Below are 12,650 nucleotides of genomic sequence, written 5' to 3'. Positions count from 1 at the left end.
CAATAATAACCAGGACCTGACAATCATTATTCAGGACCAGTACTCGGTTGTAGGTTCTATGTTATTAATCCCTTCTGCATTATTAAAGCCATAGCACTCAATGGTACATTAGGCTTTTTGGGATCATAGGAATTAACAATAACAAATAACACAACGACAACCACTCTATTGTAACTGTACCCGTGCTTGTGATAATGTAGGGCTCCCTAGCAGACCTGGGCTATAATAATATATGATTTTTTAAATAACTTTGAAACAAGAATTCTGAAATCCCTATATTTGTATCCTTTGTGGTTCTTCAAAACCAAAGGAGAAAATAAGTTGTTCTCCTCCGGTATTAGTAAATATGTCTTTCAGAGTTAGGTTATATTATTAACATAGTTTTAGAAAAGCTTTCATCAAACCATGTATTATACAATTCTATATTTATTCAAACAAAGGAATTTATCTTGTTGGATTTTATCAGCTTATTTTATTATTTTTCAATATTTTTCGTAAAGTAGTTTTGAAGCACTTGTATTAAAAAATTCTAGATAACCTGTTTCTCATACAGAAATGGTCCATCAACACCATAGCTGATGCAACATTTTGCAACCCATTTACAAAAACAATATGGTCCTTTTGCTGTGTACGCCTTAATTATTTATTTATAACGTATCATATTATGTGTTCATATGTTAGGCCAGCAAGCAACCTCCGGAAATGTCATGTTGTTTTCTTCCTATGAACAGAATAATTACAAATTCATTATCCCCATTGTAATTACCAAAACGAGGGGTCTTTGACCTCCATGATCCAGATAATACCGTAGCTTCTGTCTGACTATGACTTCTATGTTATCTGACTTTGGAAATGCCACAGGCCCAGTTCCGATCCTTTACCCTATAGTCCAAACCCAAGAGAGTGAGTTTGTTTGCAGAGTGGCAATGAAATGAATAGGTCTACATATAGGTAGATATGATGGGAAGGAGGTCAGAACAGACTCAGGGATATTACTGTATAAAGGTATGAGCAATTGGCCTCTATCACCTGGACATCGTTTATAAACAGTAGCTGGGCAATGGAGTTGAATGCTGAAAAATTCCACCACCAAGTAAGGATTAAGAGCCAAGATGGCTGCTTGGTAAATAAAGTTTATTGCTGTTAATAATTATATTGTATGGCCATAACAGCAATTTAATATTTTGTCAGCAGAATCATGAATTCCTGAAATATGTGTTTCAAGAGATCTGGAAGGCTCATTTACAGTTGGCCTTGCAGGGAACTGTGTGATGATGAACTATATTGTTAAGGAAGCCAGTTGTACTATAATCAAACTGATAAACTGATCAAACTGTAAATGTATGGAACAATATTAAAGCAAATCCTACTTTTCGTGCGGTTTTCCATTGAGGATTAATATGACAATGTCACGTACAGATAATATTCACTGCAAAATGAGTATTTATTTAAATGTTTTATGATAATACTGTGGACAGTATTTACATACACGTGCGGAAGGTTTCATATTTGAAGTTTGTGTAAACATTGTTCTCACAATTCTGTTCTGAAATTCTGTCAAATCCCAGAGGTTCGTACATCCACAGTATTTCTTAATTATTCCTGCTTTTGTTTTCCTAAAGGTCTCTCACTCTATCTCTCGCCCCAATCTCTTAGTCCCTCAGACAAGCGTCTGCATGCGTAGTCGGGCCCTCTTCGTCATCATGTGCTGTGAAACCCCCTTTATAAACGAGGCCAGGGTCACCCTGAAAAGTCACTGCCCAACCAAACCACACAGAGCGAGTCAAGTGTTTTTTCTCAGAATAAAAATAAATAAATAGACAGAGATAGATACAGAGGATAAAGTGTTGATTGAAATTCAGTTATCTCCTTTTGACAATTGAACTTGCACTAGCTGTTGGCTTGCTGTGGGTGTGGGTGTGACTGTGTGCGAGAGGGTCAGTATGTGGAAAGCCGTAGTGTTGGTGGTGTGTCTGCTGGTGGCGGGGATCCATGGCATGGAGGGACCGTCATACGGCGTGAAGCTCTGCGGGCGGGAGTTCATCCGAGCAGTCATATTCACCTGTGGGGGTTCCCGCTGGAAGCGATCCCTGGGTAGCAAAGGTGAGCCTTACTGCTTTGTTGTATCACTGTGGACACTCCGGTCTATTTATTTCTCATGTTCGTTACATTTGGAGAATACAAAAATTGTTGTACCCTTGTTATGTTGTATTGTTTAGTGCCTGATGGGCCATTTATTTCCATGTTTTACATATGTGACATTTATTTATGTTTGCATTACATGTTTTTTTGTATTTATGGTATTATCTATTCTTCTAAAGGCATTAGTCAATGTGTCCAAGGAATTGTCCTTGTTATACACAAAATTATAAATCATTAGTGGTCTTAGTTATTTTGTAGTTTGGAGAAAATACATTTGATCAAAAACGAAATGAAAGGGAAGCAATCTGAACACCTCTTTTTCAAAGCCATTTATCGTCTACTAATATCATTTATCATATTTTGTATCATGTAAATACATAATAATATCATGTATGTATATTTATTTATCTATACTGTAGACAATCAGACCGATAATCAGACCTTTTATTTCTGCTTTCCCCCCCCCCCCCCCAGAAGTAGATGCGTGGGGCTCCCAGGACGAACCGATATCTGACCAGCCCAGCGGTGTAGACAGCAGCCTCCAGCTTGAAGAAATTGGAGAAAGTGGGTTCAAGCGGACGGTCCGGTCCGTCATCTCAGAGGAAATCCTGCAGGCCCTGCGCAGGGACGACCGCAAAGGCCGCGGTGTGGTGGTGGGGCTGTCCAACGCCTGCTGCAAGTGGGGCTGCAGCAAGAGCGAAATCAGCTCTCTCTGCTGATGGAACACCATACAACCTGGGAGGAACAAAAACGGATAGAATTGAGATACGCTCGTGCACACACACACACACACACACACACACACACACACACACACACACACACACACACACACACACACACACACACACACACACACACACACACACACACACACACACACACACACACGCACGCACACACTTTGTTTAATAATTTCCTATATTGGCCACATGTCTTGTATTTTTTAATTGGTATTTAGTTACTCGTTCTATGTCTGAAGTTGAAACAAATGACCAATTAGTTGTTGTTAGGATCTGGTCTGTGTTGAAGTTTATTTATATTAAATGAAATAACCCATTCTGATGAATGTGTGCTATTTTTCCAATCAGACAAATACAACTTTTTTGCTGAATGTTTCCCTGGTTCTCTCTCTCTCTCTCTCTCTCTCTCTCTCTCTCTCTCTCTCTCTCTCTCTCTCTCTCTCTCTCTCTCTCTCTCTCTCTCTCTCTCTCTCTCTCTCTCTCTCTCTCTCTCTCTCTCTCTCTCTCTCTCTCTCTCTCTCTCTCTCTCTCTCTCTCTCTCTCTCTCTCTCTCTCTCTCTCTCTCTCTCTCTCTCTCTCTCTCTCTCTCTCTCTCTCTCTCTCTCTCTCACTCACTTTCGCCCCGCCCCCTTTCTCGTCCTTCCCCTGTGCCTATATATAGGGATGTGTGTAAACATCTCGATGGCAGCATGCGTATATATAACCCCCCGTCCCCCGCCCCCAAGTCATATGTCTGAGGTCCTCATGACCACTGCTGTAAATATCTACACTGAGTAAAAAAAAGTAAGTACACGTGCTGTGTTAGTGGTAATCAATACGTTTTCAAGAAGGAAGGCGGAAGTAAAATATGAATATATAAATGTGAGAGCAGATTCAAATCTGTTCAGGGGTTCTCCCCGTGTCACCTGTCTGGAGTTTCCTCATGGAAAAAGTTTCTGTGTCTCTAGTGTAAGTAACGATATTGTATTCGTACGTTGGCCAACTTTGATGAATTGCCGGCATGTAATCGGTTGCTTGCGAGGAAATGTGTCACGGGAATTTCCTGGCAGGGCGGACTCAAAAGTGCATTTTGGTAATAGTAAGTTTTCTTTGATCTTTCGATGGATTCGCTGTTTTTGGCGAGTTGATAAAGCCTATGAAATTTCATTCTTTGTTTTCTGTACAAATGAATACCATCCTGGGGTAAATTCGTGCGGTTTACGTGACGCTATTACAGTTAGAACGCCGGGAAGGCGAATTTCGATAATACAATCAATTTCCCTGCGCCTTTGGGGCGGTACCATATCTACTTAAAACATCTTTCGCACCTTCAGACATTTTCGCGGGAGTAAATCGTGGCAACATCTTCTCTGGATTTTGCGGTAAAGGAATTATCTTCATAGTTTTGATAACTTTTGTTGGTTATTTATTCAGCATCCGTCCCCCTGTTACCGCTTACCGACTATGCTTTGAGAAAATAATAATATTACTACTAGGTCTAAAACTAATACGTGTGTGTGTGTGTGTGTGTGTGTGTGTGTGTGTGTGTGTGTGTGTGTGTGTGTGTGTGTGTGTGTGTGTGTGTGTGTGTGTGTGTGTGTGTGTGTGTGTGTGTGTGTGTGTGGTGTGTGTGAATATAGTACACAAGACCTTGTGTCCATGGCCAGACTTGACAACGGATGGCTTCTCTCCATCTTTTTGGTCATCGTGCCAAACACGAAGGGCTATCTAGCCCAGCAAGGTAAAACTATTTGGAAGTCTTCCTCCTCTTGCTACTCATTAGCTGACCTACTTTATTTATGGATACCTTAAAGACTTTTTAAAAAAAAAAAAGTATTGTGAAATGGACGCAGGTACACAAAGTTAAGTTAAGTTTACCTGAACTGTTTGCATGCACAAGTGATCAGTTACGATGGATGAGGAATGAGTCTTATGAGTCCTTACGAGCAAGAAATTACATGTATTACTAGATGAGTCTTATGACCTCAATATAGCAGTATAATACAGGAAATGCAAACTTGAACAGCATACATTTGTATGTCATACGTTTTTTTAAATAAACATCCATTGTAGCCCACAGCGATACAATATTGAGAAAGTTGATTCATGGACATGGGAATGATCTTTTGGTTCCCTCCTCCCAACGTTCTTGTGTTAATGACCAGGGGGTCCGCCTCCCCCAACTCGTCTCGAGTGCTGTATTCCCTATGAGGAGGATAGCGGCGTGATGGTGCGGTCACCCATCCAGTGCGTATGGGACCCAGGGCCTCCCTCCAAGACCCCCTCCATCTACACCTTACACTTGGAGTCTGCTGACAACAGGTATGGCATCCTTGCTGAACAACAAAGCTCAAAGCAAGTCCATTATAATGATCATGATGTTGTTACTGCTATTGAAGTGTGATGGAGTACTGAGTTGTTGACGTTTTCATTCTGGCCGCCTCTCTTCGCTTCCTCTTCTATCTCTTATCCTCTTCATTGTCCTCTCCTCTCTTCTTTAATCGTCTCCTCTCCTCTCCCTGCTCTCCTCTTTGTTCTCTTCCCCCATCCTCTACTCTCATCACCTCCTTTTCATTTTTCCTCTCCCTTGTCTATCCTCTCCTCTCCCCTCCACTCTCCTTTCATCATCCCCTTTTCACTTCTGTACTCCTCTCCTTTCCTCCTTTTTTCTTCTACTCTCCTTTCCTATCCTCTCCTCTGTGTAACAGTGTGCAAAAGTTCAATGGGAATAGTACAAATGCGTGTATTCCACCGACGCTGTGGTCCAGCCACAGTGAGCTGACTGTGTGGGTTGAGGCCAAGAACCAGCACGGTTCTGCCTCCTCTCCAAGGTCCACCTTCAACACAGCCAAGATCAGTGAGTAATTCCTCGGTCTCACTGAGTGCAGCTGGGTCTGAAATGTCCTTTCTGTGAATATTTCATGACACATTTGAATTGAGTGACTTTAATGACTAACCCTATACACACGTGGCTGTTTGTCTTATTTTAAATATATATTTTGCGCAACAGCAACTTGTGTGCTCTGTCTTACAGGATGTTTATTTTGTGGTCTTCTCATTTTGTGCTGTTAGGCGGTGTTCACAGTCATTTATAATTCCAATCAAGTTTTTAAGTGTTTGTGTGTGTGTCTTTTTTTTGTGTGGCTATGTTTGCAGTGAAATCAGCTACCCCCAACATCACTCAGCACACCCTGGCGCCTCTGGAGATATACTGGGAGTCAAAGTGTTCAAAGCAGGGTCTGTCTGAGGGCGAATGCAAGGTCCGCCACCGAGTGTTCCCAGGTGTAAGCTGGGCAGAGGTCAGTGGGACTTGTAATGCAGCCATAGTGCTGTTTGTATCTAACCCTACCTCACCCTAACCCTTGATAAGTGGATAGAGATATCTTATTTATTGTTTTTTTCATGCTTAATTTATATTAAGTACAACAACAGGCTGTTGAAAGAAAAAACTTTTAGTCTTTCAGTAGAGGTTTTCATCCACTGCTTTTTTTATTCAGATAGGCTTCAATTAATGCATTATAGCCTTCTGGTTTAACACTCTTTTTTTCATTTAGCACAGGCTTTTAATCAAAGTGACCCCTACAATCAACTGGTGTAGCTTACAATAATTGTTGCAAGCCCGGTTTCTGTGAGAACCAATATATATATATATATATATATATATATATATATATATATATATGCATATATATTCTCTCTTACTTCCTGCTGTAAAAGAGCTTCCTGAATGCTTCTATGTTATGTTTGTATTCCTAACACTCTTCTTCTGCAAAGTTCATCGAATGTCAAAACTTTATTGGTATTTTTTACTGGATCATTTGGTTACCTTGGGTAGACATTTAAAGCAGAGGTCTTTTCCTTTAGTATTATTGTAATTAGCTTTGTTTTAGTTCATTTAATGTAATGTACATTGTGATTTAGCTCTCCTGCACGTGCTTTCGCTCTCTCTCTCGTCTTTCAACAGTCTAGTAGTTTCGCTTCCTCTCGAGTCTGACTGTACAGACCATGTTATTCTGGAAAGAATTTGCACGTTGAAGTGATAACCACTTTTGAGGCCTTTTTGCGGGGTTGGCAAGACTATGACGAAATAAGTACTATTCCTTCCAAATAAACAGAGTGAATACAAAAACGACTCTGCAATGCCCTTTTTAAAGGGCCCCTATTTAACCAGCAGGTTATAGTGTAATTAGCCGTTACAAACCGTTTCCTAATCTGCCCTGCTCTTTAACCACGCTTTTTGACTAGAGATCATTAGATCACTTAAGGTACATATTTCTCATTGTTATTCAGGTAGAGGAGGGATTCCAGGTCGTCTACTGCTTAGAAAATGTCCTTCCATATTCATGGTATGAGTTCCAAGTACGCTGTTCGTGTCTTGGGAGCTCACTGAGTGACTGGAGCAAAGTGTATAAGGTGGAGAGCCCAGGAGCAGGTCAGTCTACAACATACTTTGCAAAGTCACTCTTGATCTTGTACTTTTAGTTGGTAATAAGTCTCAGCATGTTTTTCAAATTTTCAGCAAGTTAGAAAATCATTGACTAGACAGTGACCTATTTATATTTCATGAAAACGTTGGAACTAAATGTATGAACAATTTTATTTTTTATGTTTGTAGTCATGAAAAAATTAATTGAATCTTTGCTAGAAAGACATTTAGTGAAGTCGTCTTTAAAAGTCTAATCGTTAATTGTGTGTGTGTAACAGTGGGACACTTCGTTGGAAGGATGGGGGTGCTAAATGAGTTATACCACCTCATTGCTTGGCAGAAGTAGAAGTAGCAGCCTATAAGTCATAAAATGTTTTTTCGTTGGGGTGGGGGATTGACTACTTCATTTAGAAACCATTAAAGCTGATGCAAAAAGAGGCAAATGCCAACAGTCTCATGCTGGAGGAAATGATTTCCTGCGTCAGTACTCGCTAGTTCATATTCAATCTCCTGCTTAATGGAGTGGTGCAGCATGAACGTACATTAACATGTGTATTAAATTTGCAATCAGTCAAATATTTCTGCTGTTTTCTTTATCAATGCAGCTTGTTGTATGATGTTTTATATTAATGAACTAATTAATTATATTATTAATGGTGTATTATGTAAGCTAATATTTTTGTATATTAGTCCAATAGTAGCCTTTTATTTTCTGAAAAATGAAGATCCTGACATGAATGGATGCATACGTTGCCGATGTCAATTGGTTTGTAGGGGCGATTGGTCATTAAGCAGAGGCGCTGCACATGGCCTACAGACAGTTGTAGGAAACCCTGAAAGCATTTAAACCACATTGAGCAGCATAAATAATATGATAAATTTTTCGATTATCATTCGACAGTGGGTCTGGCCTGATAAATCATGTTAGACTATGCAAAGTCTTATTTGAGGTCACGCCTAATTCTTGCATGTAAAGTTATTTATTGCCCCTAGACGAGTTGAAAATGGACCCCTGGCGAGGTCAGTTAAGGCAACCATTGTCAAAACCACATCAGGGGGTAGTGTATGCTACAATCAATCTAGAATGACCCTTGATATGTTTGCAACTACTAACAACTCTCGGTGTACATCCTCTAAAAGTGCTAAATTCTGCCAATGCTCAGATTATAATCAAACATTATGAAAAGGATCCCTACAGAGTAATGAAATATGTTTCTATACCATTCCCTTGATACCTGTCCGTTGTTATTTTGTTCATCCAAGTCTCGCTCTAGTATAGTCTTCCTTTGAAATCTCGTTGTTGCTGCAGGTAATTTCTCTATTGGCATTACTCCTTCACCCCAATATTGTAATTAACAAGCATTCTGTAGTCCAAATGTCCACTGTTCTCTTCCTGCAACAACTCATAGCTCTTTGAGCATGTCAATGGTGAAAACCCACACCTTTTTATAGGATATACATTGACGGTTAAAATATGTTGTCCATATAGTCCCTTAAATCTAAAATGATCAGAAAATCCAGGTGGAAAGAATCCTTCAGTCTTCCTTTACATGATTTTACTACAAATAATGGTTTGGTTTGGATTGTGTTCTCACTTGTATCCCTCTCGTTCTGTACTCATGTGTTTTTGTTCCAGCTCCTGTTGGTATGCTGGACGTATGGAGTGATTGCCAATTATCACCTCAAAGCGCTGAGTGCGCGCTCATGTGGAAGGTATGCAAACCAGTTTCACCTAAAACATCTGCCTCGGGCAGGGGTTAAACCCCGATATATTTGTCGCCTGTGGCTGACCTCAGAATTGTTCGAGCTCTGCAAGCGCAAACTATCCTTCAGACTTACCTTATAGTAATTTACTTTCCTCACACAGACGCCTCCAGGGTGGAATGCTGGAAGTGAAATCCTCGGTTATGTGGTAACGTTGTCTCGTTTGAACGGCATGGTTACCCTGGTGAACGCATCCACGGTTGACAAGGCAAGCGACCAGTTGACCTGTGACAAGAAGCTGTGCCACCTTATGGCCAAAGATGTGACAGCTGTGAATGTATCAGCCTACACTGCATATGGGGCCACAACACCTGCTTGTCTTCGTATACCTCTGACAGGTAACACGTTTTCATCAACATAAACGACTGCTGGGTACATTGTGATTCTGATAGACCTGTACAGACACACTATTGGTCACAATTTAATCATATGGTCATTGCCACTGATTTCAAGCTGAATATGTGTTTTTTGGATGTTAGTTGAATCTAGTGTATTATAATATCTGTATTACCAGCAGCCCTATACATATACTTGTGTAGTCTAAATTAGTCATTTTTTAATCTAAGTTAATAACACTGGCATGTCTGTCCTTTGAAAACAATGCAAACAACTAATTGAATTAATTTAAAAATAATAATAATAATAACTTTGACATTGATTGACATTCACTTTTGCACTCTTTCTCAAGCACAATATAACAGAGGGGAAGCTCTTCAGCTAAGTATGAGCGCCGAAAGACTTTTAGTGTCTTGGAATCCCCCTACTGGATTCATAAACAACCAATCGAAATATGTGGTGCAGTATAAGCAGGCTGGACTCCTGAAAACTCCTGCCAAAGGCTTCGATTGGATCAGACTGGACAGGACCCAGATTAATGCCACCCTGACAGGTCTGCATAACCTTTTAGTTTTTTATTTTCGTTTTTTATTTTGAGTTAAGGAAAATCCCAGACAGAATCCATGTTACTCCAGCTAGTTCACCAAGGGACAGAACAGTTAATACTTGAATTTGGTTATATTTAGTAATCTTAGGTGAACTTTATATTTATATTAGATTTGAAATCGTGTGACCTTCCCGCTTTGCGTCTGTCTCCATCTACAGGCCAGTTTGAGAATTACACCGCCTACCAAGTGGCATTGTTCTTGGTATCTCCCTACGGAGCCAGTGATCACATTTCATCTGCAGTTGGATATGTTCATCAAGGAAGTAAGAATTCATGTAGTACTTTCTAATGTTTTAATTTACCCCTTTTAAGCACTAAAGAACCTCACCACCTCCTCATCTATTCTCAGTCCCTCCCAAAGTGCCCTCCTTTGAAGTGGTTAAAGTCAAGGCCAACAGTGTGAAGGTGATTTGGAAGCCAATTCTCCTTCCTCAGAGAAGAGGGGTGATTGTATGCTATCAAATAGGATTGGACAGCCAAAGAGGTACAACATTTTTTTCAACTCTGCTGTGTTATTACATTACTGCAGTCATCACTAAATTATATTACAATAATAATAATAAATCATATCAACAAAATGATTGGCTATTGCAATGCATGAAGAATTTCCCGCCATAGTAATCCACAGACCGAATTGATGAGAGAGATAAGAAATCGGAACGCAGAATACATAGGATAGCAGTTATTCTACGTTGGCTGCTTGATTAAAGTGATTTTCTCTCTCCCTCTCTCTCTCCCTCCCCCTCTCAGTGCATAATTTGAGTGAGCATCAAGGTGATAAAGACGGGAGCTTTTGGTTGGATTACCTCAACCCTAGCCAAAACTATGAGGTTTGGATCAGGGCCATCACTGAGGCTGGGCCAGGACCAAAGTCCACAGCAACATTCAAAACAGAGGGCTTTGGTACGGTACCGGTTACTGACACGTCTTGACAGACGATAAAGTTATTACAAGTTAAAAAGTGGTGCCTAAAACATTTTTCTGACAATGTGTGTTTTGATGCATTATGCCCTTGCTTTAAAAAAAATAAAATAATACTTTTCTAGTTACTGTATGTTCAGTTTTTTGGCCTTAACTAAGGGATTCATCTTGGTTTACAAAAAATATCATTTATCAATCTGAATGTACAATCGGGTCATATCTAATGTATTCTTTATTTGTTTCATCATTTGTTTCATTCCCCGCACAGATTTCAACCTTCTGTTTTTCCTGGTTATATTTTTTACATTCATACCTTTCCTCTTGATAAGGAAATATTCCTGGTGAGGCACTTATCCTTGTCAATGATCAGAAATTATACGGTTTTGTATAATATTTGTTTAAATTAGTGAGGATTGTGTGTTATATTACCCACCCATATTTATATACATGTCTCTGTTTAGGGTAATTAAGGAATGCATTGGTTTTAAGAAAGTGCCTGACCCAAGCAATAGCCATGTTTTTCAAAAGATGAACAACCAGGTGAGTTACCCACTTTTTGGAAAGACTTTTTTTTTTTGGATAAAATGTCTTTCAGCCTTCTTTGCAGCCAATATAATTACAGGGATTTGGATTGTTTATCACTATAATTGCTCATGCAATTGCCGTTTTATTGTTAAATGATTCAGGAGATGATTTTACTTAAAGTGACTCATTGATATCAGATGGCAAATAGCAGTTAGAATGTCTGAAAGTAGGGGGGATCTAATCCAGGGCTACGATTATAGCAATCTTATGTGCTGCACTTAACAATAGTGTGATGATGAATGGTCCGTCAACAGAATTCAACTTTATTTCGTAGATCAACTTTTGCATCCCTGTGGAGGAGCCTGACCCTGTGCTGTCGCACCTGGAGATCATTAAATACAAGTTGGCCGGAGGAAAGATTGGACACCGAGGATCACAGGGGGCCATTGGGGGTCTGATGGACCGGGGGGAATTGGCAGGCGAAGGGAACACTGCTTCTAGAGAGGACTGCTACAGCAAAATGACAGACTCGGACGAGGACAGAGACGATAGGCCTTCGGATTATGAGAAGCACTTCCTTCCAACTGCTATTGAAATTATGTGTCTTTGATGGTAATGCGATGGTTTGGTGTTGTCAATAACGGCACAATTTTTTTTTCTGACTTTTTACTCACTGTTAAATATTTCTGGATTAAATTGTTTTATTTTTCCACGTGTGTGAATGTCTAAAGCGTAGCCAACAATACATTTCTCCCTTGACAAACAAGCTCTTAAAAATGTATCCAAATATGTTGCCAAAATGCACTTTAGAAAACGGTAGTGTGTTAAACGTGCATCAATGGTATTTAAGTAGGCCTTGTTGATAGAAGTTTCAGCCTGGCCAAATGCAACAGTATTAATTTTGAAATAAATTAAAAGTGGTGTATAAAAAAAACAGTGTAGGCCTACATGCTATAGCCTACATTGTAACGTGATGAAGCAATGGAGTAATAGTGCTAAACCAAAGACGGTACAACAAGTGTATTTATATCTACTTAGTTCCTCACTCGATAATGGTGCTCTTAACAATAGGGATGCAAAAAAATATGAATGATGTTAATAATAATGCACATTACAGTAGGCTAATCTATGCGAATATTAGACCTATAACCCGTGACTATGTAGGTAAAAGGGAACAGATATTATGGGCAATGGTAATCTAAGTTGA

At 39.7% G+C, this 12,650-nt stretch overlaps 2 protein-coding genes across 7 annotated transcripts; both read left to right on the top strand.

Annotated features, from left to right (window-relative positions):
- Window positions 1–1,876: 1,876 nt before the first annotated feature.
- On the top strand, window positions 1,877–2,861 carry rln3a (relaxin 3a). Its single transcript, XM_056578653.1, has 2 exons — window positions 1,877–2,103; window positions 2,617–2,861. Exons 1-2 carry the CDS (start codon window positions 1,944–1,946, stop codon window positions 2,859–2,861), a joined length of 405 nt encoding a protein of 134 aa, XP_056434628.1. The 5' UTR covers window positions 1,877–1,943.
- Window positions 2,862–3,566: 705 nt separating this feature from the next.
- Window positions 3,567–12,620, top strand: il12rb2l (interleukin 12 receptor, beta 2a, like). 6 transcript variants are annotated; one of them, XM_056580602.1, is made up of 16 exons: window positions 3,651–3,668; window positions 4,199–4,246; window positions 4,505–4,605; window positions 5,030–5,186; window positions 5,573–5,721; window positions 6,021–6,163; window positions 7,155–7,296; window positions 8,927–9,003; window positions 9,158–9,392; window positions 9,743–9,943; window positions 10,156–10,260; window positions 10,347–10,481; window positions 10,748–10,900; window positions 11,187–11,259; window positions 11,380–11,458; window positions 11,778–12,620. In XM_056580602.1, exons 3-16 carry the CDS (start codon window positions 4,524–4,526, stop codon window positions 12,051–12,053), a joined length of 2,007 nt encoding a protein of 668 aa, XP_056436577.1. In that variant the 5' UTR covers window positions 3,651–3,668; window positions 4,199–4,246; window positions 4,505–4,523; the 3' UTR covers window positions 12,054–12,620. The 6 variants fall into 6 exon arrangements, with proteins under 6 accessions (XP_056436563.1, XP_056436568.1, XP_056436564.1 ...); XM_056580588.1 differs by lacking the exon at window positions 4,199–4,246 and having other exon boundaries at window positions 3,567–3,668; XM_056580593.1 differs by lacking the exon at window positions 4,199–4,246 and having other exon boundaries at window positions 3,569–3,833.
- Window positions 12,621–12,650: the final 30 nt, after the last annotated feature.

This window comes from Gadus chalcogrammus, chromosome 2 (genome assembly GCF_026213295.1).
Source record: "Gadus chalcogrammus isolate NIFS_2021 chromosome 2, NIFS_Gcha_1.0, whole genome shotgun sequence".
In the NCBI taxonomy this organism is placed as follows: domain Eukaryota; kingdom Metazoa; phylum Chordata; class Actinopteri; order Gadiformes; family Gadidae; genus Gadus; species Gadus chalcogrammus.
This window is presented reverse-complemented; position numbering and strand designations above follow the sequence as displayed.

Coding starts and splice junctions, on each gene's coding strand:
- rln3a (XM_056578653.1), top strand. CDS start 1,944: ATGTGGAAAGCCGTAGTGTTGGTGGTGTGTCTGCTGGTGGCGGGGATC. Junction 2,104..2,616: donor GCGATCCCTGGGTAGCAAAG/GTGAGCCTTACT, acceptor CCCCCCCCCCAG/AAGTAGATGCGTGGGGCTCC.
- il12rb2l (XM_056580593.1), top strand. CDS start 3,808: ATGGAAAAAGTTTCTGTGTCTCTAGT. Junction 3,834..4,504: donor AAAGTTTCTGTGTCTCTAGT/GTAAGTAACGAT, acceptor GTGTGAATATAG/TACACAAGACCTTGTGTCCA. Junction 11,260..11,379: donor TTGATAAGGAAATATTCCTG/GTGAGGCACTTA, acceptor GTCTCTGTTTAG/GGTAATTAAGGAATGCATTG.